This window comes from Spizellomyces punctatus, assembly GCF_000182565.1.
Source record: "Spizellomyces punctatus DAOM BR117 chromosome Unknown supercont1.8, whole genome shotgun sequence".
NCBI lineage: Eukaryota > Fungi > Chytridiomycota > Chytridiomycetes > Spizellomycetales > Spizellomycetaceae > Spizellomyces > Spizellomyces punctatus.
In genome coordinates, this window is record NW_015971544.1 from 766,965 (window position 1) to 776,509 (window position 9,545).

A 9,545-nucleotide genomic window follows, 5' to 3' on the forward strand; every position below is an offset into this window, starting at 1 on the left:
TGTGCAAAACAAACACTGTTTAGGGTCGGAACATTTCGAATATGAAGGAAAAAGCACAAACAAATGTTTTCATGCTATTAACCTTTGCCCTCAGATTTAGAACACTGCGCCGCGAAAAGGGTATTTAGGGTTTGCATGGTCTAGAACATGTTCTCATGATTGTTTAGGTTGATAAAGGAAATAGCTAAAGCAGCAAGGCTGAGGACGTTTTTTTTTTGCATGTGCAGGTTAACATACAGGGAGACAGAAACTCTGCAAATATGAGGTTGGGGTGAATGCAACTGGTCAAGTTGAATGCGACTTGTCAATTGTCATTTTGTACAAGTGAGATACTTCGAGAAAGAAACTGTGAACTTTTTCCAATGATGGAAATAGTTTGCGGGAGATGTCAACTGTTAAAAGCCTTCCGACTATGATGATACCAACAAGAAACGGAAAAGGATGCTACCATGGAACTTTCGTCCCACTAGCATGCGGGAATACCACTAGCACCTTTCGGAGATTTGTTTCTGGAGGGTTTCTGGCGATAATTACCAATGTTGGATTTAAAGGTGTCTGAGAAACTCTATCGGACGCTTACCAATGGGTCATGCAATAATATCGGCGAATATACATTGTTGCGCCAAAGATTCTGGCTGTGATTCACAATGTGCTTTTAGCGATTTTGGGGGTGAAATGTGGGCAGCATCCCATGCGATTTCAGCGCTGGTAGGCGCTCCTGGTTGCTGCAAAGTTTGGTTTCATAAAACCGTCAGTGTCGTCTTGGCACTCCGAGATCGAGTAGACAAAGTGTGACCTTTACATTCATGCCTGTACATTGTCTAATCAACGGTCTTTGTTGACTTTCTTCCAATCGGATATGCAACACATTACTCCCGTAAAACCCTTTAACAGTTATTACGTTCATCGGAGGAAAGCATTTGATACATTAGTCTTCATGCTATGCAACAGTTATGCGTCGCTCAGTCATCTCAGTCCGAAAATCCCAGGCGCATTACAGCACTTCAGTGGACTGAATCCATTCGAAAACGCAGACTAGGTTGGATTGCGGCATCTGACTTTTCCTTTGATTTCTAATATGGCAAGAGGTGGGAGAGAAGATGGGACATGGCTTTCAAAGACGGCAGTGGTGGCCGACTATTCCTTTTTACAAACCCTGACCCATTACTATGGACTCAAATCCCCTTCTTATCACTACATCAAAACGGAAAGGAATACGAGGGATGAGAAACAGCTATCCGACCGAACCTTGGTCGACAGTGGCGGCTCATTCCTGAGCCTAGACCTTGACAAACCATCAGCATTCGCAGTTTCTCTGTCATCTTATGGCTGCGAAGAGTGCATACGATGTGTAATATCATTCTAATCTGACTCGCCAAATAAACGTTCTCTTCCTGTAACTGCATACCGCAAAAGGCGTCTATTGCGATGTTGCTTTAACCCTCCTCAGAGCATTTAGATACCCTAAAACTGAGGGGCTTACGTCGCCGACCATAAGCTTACGACCACCTCTATAAATTTCCACTTTAGTCTCCCGTTTCTGATTCCACTGAGCGTAGGGGACTCTGGGCTACACATGGATGAATGTGGAGCTTCCCTGCCGCAGACTCGCAGTCGACCATGGTTTCCTGTTTGAGTGATGGTCTCCAATAGCGTTGGATGCATTCTGCTTTACACAGTGTACCATATAAAAATAAGGAATTATAATGACGTTGATTGACGGCCGACTGGTTGCAGGTGAGTTAACTCTCCAAAACGTCCCTAATACCCTGGGTTTCGAATACCGACAAGGGTATGCAAATAAGGAACACTTGTGTATACAAGCACTTGTAGATTACGTCGCCGACAGCAACCAAGTCTTTCCGACGGCCCTCCTGTGGAGGAAAATGGCATGTGGTCTTTCATGGGGTCAACCAAAAGTTGTTCATATCCCTTGCCATGTTCCAAACTGCTCATACTACAAGTATTGTGACCTTGTTCCGCAATATGGTATTGTATGTCCAATCGATGGAAAAAGCAAAAAAAATACAAAAAGGCATTTTGTCAGCTCAAAAACCAACCCAAAGCCCCAAAGTGATCCATTGCTTAATAAAATTGATTTTAAGCCCCAAAGGCCGAGTGTGACATATCTCACTGCCGAAATTCTTTCTTGCATCTCTGCGGACATTCTTCGGGGTTTTTTGACGTTTACCTTGTTTGGGACGGCTCTCCTCTGTTAATTGTCGAGCCCTCTGCAATACGCCATTAATACGTTTTGTGCACACATTGTGCTCTGCCATGCTGTGCTGGTGACAGCGTTGCAGATACATAGCACGTCGATACGACAAGATTGAGACGTGAAATTCATAGCCTTTCTATACCAAGCTGGGTACTTTTTGCGAAAAGGCTAGTTTGCTGCAGTCGTGTGTGACTGTCAAAGTGCGTCTTTTTGGCGGCAAGTGTCAGTGAAGAAGGCGCGAGACTCGCCTGAGACCACTGTAAACGAAGGAATCAACCCCCGTATATCCATTGCCCGCATCCTGTGGAATGAGTAGTCGGTCTGCTTCCCGACAACTTGATCCCCCATACCCAGCAAAGTACATATCCCGCGTAATACCATCCCTATCATGGACGACCCCGATAGCCCCAAACGATGCGCACTATCTCAAACACCATCGGCAAGCTCTTCATCCCTTCCTTCCTCCTCGTCCTCAGATACCCTCTCCTCGATCTCCACAACAACGACAACTTCATGTGATTCCTGTTGCACCAGTCGATCCAGCAGTCGATCCAGTTCACCTTCCATCTGCTCAATGTCCACTCGGTCCCTATCTTCCCAGTCATCCCTGAGCGCGACTGGGCGATCGACCCCTTTGTCGCCCCTCTCGGTCCCAGGGACATCATTTTCAGCCGAACGGAGACGGGCGGCGAGAGAAAGATTGAGAGAGGCTTTGGCATCGGTTCGGAGACCGGCTCAGAAGGAAGGGGAAGCTGGAACGGACATGAGTAGAGAGACCGGGGAGGATGAGGATGTTGAAGACGAGACTTTGAGGAAGCGGACGAGTCAATTAGGGAGGTTGAGTATGATTGCTGCTGCTTCAGGTATGTACACGCAATTTTTCCATTTTAACTTTCCAATGCTAAAACGGCTGTTATTCAGGATGGGACATCAAGCTTCGAGAGCTGGTCATGAAAGAGGCCAATTCAAGCAACTCGGAAGAAGCGAGCGAGATCAAATCCCCATTGCGGCATCAAGCCGAAAAACGGCGATCTCATTCCACGTCGATAGGAACACATAGACGGCAAAATCTGGAGCAAGAGGGCGATGAAAGACCGGCCGCGCGTAGATCAATGAGCTTCTCGCGGTCGTCGATGCTGTTCTCTCCTCAATGCGCTTATGCTGAACCTGATATGGAAGATGTTGTCAACGATGACATAAATTCAAGTCAGGACACCATTGCTGCAGAGCCAGATCACGATGAATCTAAGGCGATAGAGGACGGGGAAAACAATGGGTCGATTTACAACTATGTTCTGGACAATTCCCATAAACTATATCGCCGCGCCTCAGAATACAGCACGATCGTCACCGCCTACGACGAACGACTCCGCGAAATCGTCATGGAAGCCGCCAAACCATCTCTCGGCGACAGAACCCGTCGTCGCAAATCCATTCGCAGTGGTGGCAATCCCCATCTCGAGCACGTCGATGATTGGCGAGATTGGAAAGGAAATGATGGTTCTGTTTTCCCCGATCAGTCCTGTGCGTTGTCAGCACGGGAGACAGTGGGAAAGCAGCTTTCCCGGTGGCCAAATGCGATGGATTTGCGGAGAAACTCGTCACCTCTTGCTGGAAGAGAGAGACGGCGGACAGTGTCCATGGGAGTTGGGGTTGGCTCGAGGTGGAGCATGCCTTTGGCAGATCCGGGAAAAGATAAAATGCGTACGGCGCCTTCTACACCCGTTCTGAAAGCTCCGCCGGGCCGCCGGCGGGCATTTGCCGGACGAGCTGTCTCAGTGTCGTTTGCTGAGTCGCGTATCACAGATCAAGATGCAAAACCTTGGACTGCAAAACCTTGGACTGCAAAGGCGGTGGATTCTGATGACGGAATAGATGATCGGGGTAAACAAACTTCGTCGGAAACCTTGATTGGAGATGACGTATCCCAAGTTTTGGAAACCATCCCTGCGTCACCGGTAGACTCTTCGTCTCCGTCTCTGCAGTATACAAAGACGGATACATACAGTGAGGATACACCTGATACCACTACATTGTTGCTAGATAGCGATAGGAGCATGTCGCTCTGTGCTGAACCAGCCACGTATTCATCTATGGATGATATCAACGTTGATAGATCGACTGTGGATGCACTCCCTCTTCATGAGGATCCGGCGTCCAAGCTTCCTCCTGAACGTAACGATACCCTAGTTGACATGCAACCCGACTCCATCACCAGCACCGATCCCCTCCACGATACCGCTCTCACCACTGCGATCCAATCTCTGTCCCTCACTCAAGAACCCAACAGCACGGAAACTAAACTCCGGGATCGCGACAGGGACTCCGCCGTCGATTTCGGCAAAGATGCTCTCGTTATTTTACCCAAAGAGGCTGATGCTGGTCATCAGCCGAGTCTCGAGGACCAGCCGGAGGAGAATGGTGAATGGGTGGATTTGTCGGATCAGTTGTACATTCATTTTTTGTGAGTTCTTTTACTATTTTCTGGGCAGGAAGGAGTAATGGAGCAGTGCTGGTTTGTTTGTTTTGGCATCAAGTATGCGGTATATTATTTTATTTTTTCGTTAGTTGCTGCACTTTTTTCATTTTTACATCATATCGTATAATCGTAGTTTAATATGCATTCCTCTTTTTCAAAGCATTTTCCTCTTAAAGTTGAACGTGGCTCCTGGTTTGGGTTAGGAGGGTTTGTTCGCACCAAGCGCTCTTTTCGAGTCGCTGTCAACTCGGTGGGGTTAGTTGACAAAGATGAATGTGGGCACATACAATAACAACATGAAAGGTGGAGACACTGTATGTTGCGGACGGTCTGTCGCAGGAAGCGGTTTGTTTCTTGCTTAAACCAAAAGATTTAAGATCGACTTCGATTTTGCAGTCCACCGATTGGTCTACTTGTGTGCAGTAAAATATTTTGGGGGGTTGCTATTGTTAATGCCCTGCAAGATGTAAGACGGCCGTAAACCGCACTATTTTGATGATTGGTAGACTGATGGAGCCATTTCCACGTCAACACAACTCCATGTTAAAGTTCCTGATCTTGTGTCTTTTGGGGGATCCAAGATCAACAATGTTTACAATTGTTTACTCTCTGTTGGTACCATTGACTGGTCCATCATACCATGCAAAAAAGTAAAAAACTCTAGTCTTTGCAGAGGCAAGAGCCGATATGCAGGGCATTGCGGTGTGCTTGGAAAGTTGGGCAGATACCTACTACTGATCTCTTCCATCGTTCAAACCGCAAGCAAAAAGCAAATCTCATACCTCATCCTACCTTGTGACTGGTGCAACGGAGGAAAGCAAAGTAATAAACTTTGCCTAAAGCCGTGCTGACGTGATCTCCGCCGTAATCACGGAGCACACTAAAAAAGCACACTAAAACAAAATAAAACTCCTCGAAACTAATAATAACACTTGCCAGCACACTTCCACAAATAATGTCGGCTTTCCTTTGGAAGACAATGTGATGATCTACGGGAGAGATATTTTTCACCATGCCAGTGCGACACGGCCATGTCGTAAAGATCGTTTGGCACTTTGAGATTCTCCACGGCGGGTAAAGGGTGTCATGGATCCTGTTGTCTTTCCAAAACATGTGGTCTGAATGTTGTCAGTTCAAAACAAAGTCAAAGTTATTTTTGATCAGTTCCAAAACAAAAGCAAGGTTGTTTTTCATTTGAATAAGGCACATCCGCGGCGTGGAACGGTCTTGTCCTATCTTTAGAGTAAACTCATTGCATATATCCAGGGACAGTCTCCCAGGCTTATAAAAGCATCTGGGTCTCACCAGATTTCCTCGTTATTCCGTCAAGCTTCCAACGTCTTTGCATATCTCATACATCTAATACCCATCCACACGCACACAACCACCACCCACTTCCAACCATCATGCGTATTCCCGTTGTATTGCTCGCCCTTGCGGCACTTACGACTGCACACCCCATCAGTACCCGTCAGAAAAAGTTCTCCATCCTCGCCTTGGGAGATAGTTTAACTGACAACGGCAACACCTTCAAACTCACCGGGGGTACCTGGCCCGCTCCCGCATTTTACTTTAATGGCCGGTACAGCAACGGTCCAACATGGGTAGAATACCTTACAGCCGACCTCGGTATAAGTCAGGTCAACAGGGCTTTTGGAGGAGCCACATCGGATTCGACCAAGATTGCCGGTGAAGCGCCATTCGGAAACGTTATTCCCCAAATGCCAGGATTGGTCCAGCAGGCTCAACAGTTCTTGACAAATCGCGCAGGAGCTAACCCAGCTACGACTTTGGTCTCTGTTTGGATTGGTGCAAATGGTAAATATCAATAGTTCCCATTGTATATTTATCTGATATTTGGATCCTCATCCTCAATATTCTTGTTCATTAGATTACTTCCATGCCGCCGAACACGGCCGTGCTGACATCACCCCTCAAGTGGTCGTCCAAGACACCATCAACGGAATGCAAACCCTCCTCAGCGCCGGTTACAAGAACTTTATGGTCTTCAACCTCCCCCCTGGAAGCCCAGACCTTCCCGTAGTGGCCCACAACACTGAACTCGCATCCAAATTAACGGCATTCGCAGCTGCGAACCCAAATGCCAACATTGTCCCCATTGACATGCCTACCGTATTTAATGGTGTGATGGCAAACTTGGCTGCTACCGGACAGTTGCCCGCCAATCTCGATGTAACAAAGGGCTGTGTCGATTTGAGAGCCAGCCCTCCCACAATTTGCTCGAATCCCAACGACTTTATTACTTGGGATGGGATCCACCCAACCACAGCAATCCACAAGCAGTTGTCGAATGCCGTCAAAGACATCATGATGGCAAAGATTGCCGATATTGGTCGTTAAGGGATCCTGCTGGCGGGGGACTTTTGATAGTTAGAGACATAGAAAAAAATTTAGATATTGACTTTTTTAAATGTCGTTTAGATGAATTTGTGTTTAGCATTATTTTGATGTGTAAAACGGAATATCATTTACTTGCTTCTTTCTATAAGGATTTCGATTGAACTCTGGTGGAATCAAAATCACTGGATACCGACTCTGTATTTGATGAGCAAACTGATAAAGCTCCAGTGATTATAAGGTTCTGATTGAAAAACAGGGAGTTGCTCTCCGATATTCCCTGTAAGAACGGTTGGCAGTTCTACGAATGCTCTCATCAATGAATGAGCATGGACCAGTGTTGGCAAAGGCGCTTCACATGGGCCTCGATTGGTTGTTGAGCATTGGCTACTCCAAAACGATTTCTCAATTGGTATGCCAATGGTGATCTAGCAGCTATAATTCGCCTCATACCAAAACACTTATTCCCTTCAAAATGCATACATCTATTGGTAAATCATTGAACGTGTCCATGATTCCGGGGGGTAGGCATTTGGAATTAAAAGCAGAGAAGAATGTAACTGGTATCACGTCCTCTTATTCAAGAACAAATTTTATACAGAGAAAGGAGGTCCTCTAACCCTTGCTGCAATCAAGAGAGGAGGTACTATGATTGATCTAGTACTCCTCAGCCTCCTCCTCCTCACCCTCGACGGAGTCGGTACCGACTTCCTCGTAGTCCTTCTCGAGAGCGGCCAAATCTTCACGAGCCTCAGAGAACTCACCCTCCTCCATACCTTCACCAACGTACCAGTGGACGAAGGCACGCTTGGCGTACATAAGGTCGAACTTGTGGTCAAGACGAGCCCAGGCCTCGGCGATAGCAGTGGTGTTGGACAACATGCAGACAGCACGCTGGACCTTGGCGAGGTCACCACCAGGAACGACGGTGGGAGGCTGGTAGTTGATGCCGACCTTGAAACCAGTGGACACCAGTCGACGAACTGGATGGTACGCTTGGTCTTGATGGTGGCAATGCGGCGTTGACGTCCTTGGGGACGACATCACACGGTAAAGCAAACAACAGGCCCATGTACTTGCCGTGACGGGGGTCACACTTGACCATCTGGTTGGCAGGCTCGAAGCAAGAGTAGGTGATCTCGGCAACAGTGAGCTGCTCGTGGTAAGCTTTCTCAGCAGAGATGACCGGAGCGTAGGTGACCAAGGGGAAGTGAATACGGGGGTAGGGCACCAAGTTGGTCTGGAACTCGGTCAAATCGACGTTGAGGGAACCGTCGAAACGAAGGGAGGCGGTGATGGAGGAGACAACTTGAGCAATGAGACGGTTCAAGTTGGTGTAGGTGGGGCGCTCAATGTCGAGGTTACGACGGCAGATGTCGTAGATAGCCTCGTTGTCAACCATGAAGGCACAGTCGGAGTGCTCCAAAGTGGTGTGGGTGGTCAAGATAGAGTTGTAAGGCTCCACGACGGCGGTCGAAACCTGAGGGGCAGGGTAGACCGAGAATTCGAGCTTGGACTTCTTGCCATAGTCGACAGACAAGCGCTCAAGGAGGAGAGCACCGAAACCGGATCCCGTACCACCACCGAAGGAGTGGAAGACAAGGAATCCTTGAAGACCGGTACAGTTGTCGGCGAGCTTACGGATACGGTCGAGCACAAGGTCAACGATTTCCTTGCCGATGGTGTAGTGACCACGAGCGTAGTTGTTGGCAGCGTCCTCCTTGCCGGTGATCAACTGCTCGGGGTGGAACAGCTGACGGTAGGTACCGGTACGGACCTCATCGACGACAGTCTAAAGAACACCGGGGAAATTATCAGTGCCACGAAAAAAATGCGCAGCAAGAGAAAAGAAGAAGCAACTTACGGGCTCAAGATCGACGAAGACGGTACGGGGAACGTGCTTACCAGCACCAGTCTCAGAGAAGAAGGTGTTGAACGAGTCATCACCTCCTCCAATGGTCTTGTCAGAGGGCATCTGACCATCGGGCTGAATACCGTGTTCTGCAGAAGAAAAGTGCGCGTATGAGAATCATATTTCGGACAATGCCAACGCAGAAGCAGCACCAACACAAACACGTACCGAGACAGTAAAGCTCCCAGCAGGCGTTACCAATCTGGACACCGGCCTGACCGACGTGGATAGAGATACATTCACGCATGGTTATAGATTCTCAAAAAAAAAAAAAGAGAGAGGAGTGGAGGGTTTGATTGCAAGCAAGAGAGTCGAGTGCCAAACAAAAAAAGGTTATTCGGTCTTCAGGCGATGAAGAAGACCTGTGTAAACGATTTGGTTGGCAAACAAAAGGTGAGATGGAATCACGTCCGGGGGGGCGAGCGGACGTCCTTTTTATAAGTCTCCAAATTGAATGGCACAAAGGGGGCGTTCACACTAGCCATGCAGTTGCCTTATATGGATATTCATTAGCTTTATTAGGAAAGTACAAATTATGTCCGAACAGGGCCAGACGGACAAACACGTATGATATGTGG

The 9,545-nt window shown here is 47.7% G+C and overlaps 3 protein-coding genes across 3 annotated transcripts; 2 read left to right on the forward strand and 1 right to left on the reverse strand.

Annotated features, from left to right (window-relative positions):
* The first annotated feature begins 2,094 nt into the window (after positions 1–2,094).
* On the forward strand, positions 2,095–4,859 carry SPPG_05134 (uncharacterized protein). The gene is made up of 2 exons (XM_016753363.1): positions 2,095–3,081; positions 3,140–4,859. Exons 1-2 carry the CDS (start codon positions 2,607–2,609, stop codon positions 4,684–4,686), a joined length of 2,022 nt encoding a protein of 673 aa, XP_016607796.1. The 5' UTR covers positions 2,095–2,606; the 3' UTR covers positions 4,687–4,859.
* Positions 4,860–5,818: 959 nt separating this feature from the next.
* SPPG_05135 (uncharacterized protein) lies at positions 5,819–7,237 on the forward strand. The gene is made up of 2 exons (XM_016753364.1): positions 5,819–6,515; positions 6,589–7,237. Exons 1-2 carry the CDS (start codon positions 6,104–6,106, stop codon positions 7,056–7,058), a joined length of 882 nt encoding a protein of 293 aa, XP_016607797.1. The 5' UTR covers positions 5,819–6,103; the 3' UTR covers positions 7,059–7,237.
* Positions 7,238–7,478: 241 nt separating this feature from the next.
* SPPG_05136 (tubulin alpha chain) lies at positions 7,479–9,372 on the reverse strand. Its single transcript, XM_016753365.1, has 3 exons — positions 9,136–9,372; positions 8,920–9,056; positions 7,479–8,847 (listed from the first exon to the last, which is right to left on the reverse strand). The coding sequence occupies exons 1-3, from the start codon at positions 9,212–9,214 to the stop codon at positions 7,966–7,968; spliced, it is 1,098 nt and encodes a 365-aa protein (XP_016607798.1). The 5' UTR covers positions 9,215–9,372; the 3' UTR covers positions 7,479–7,965.
* Positions 9,373–9,545: the final 173 nt, after the last annotated feature.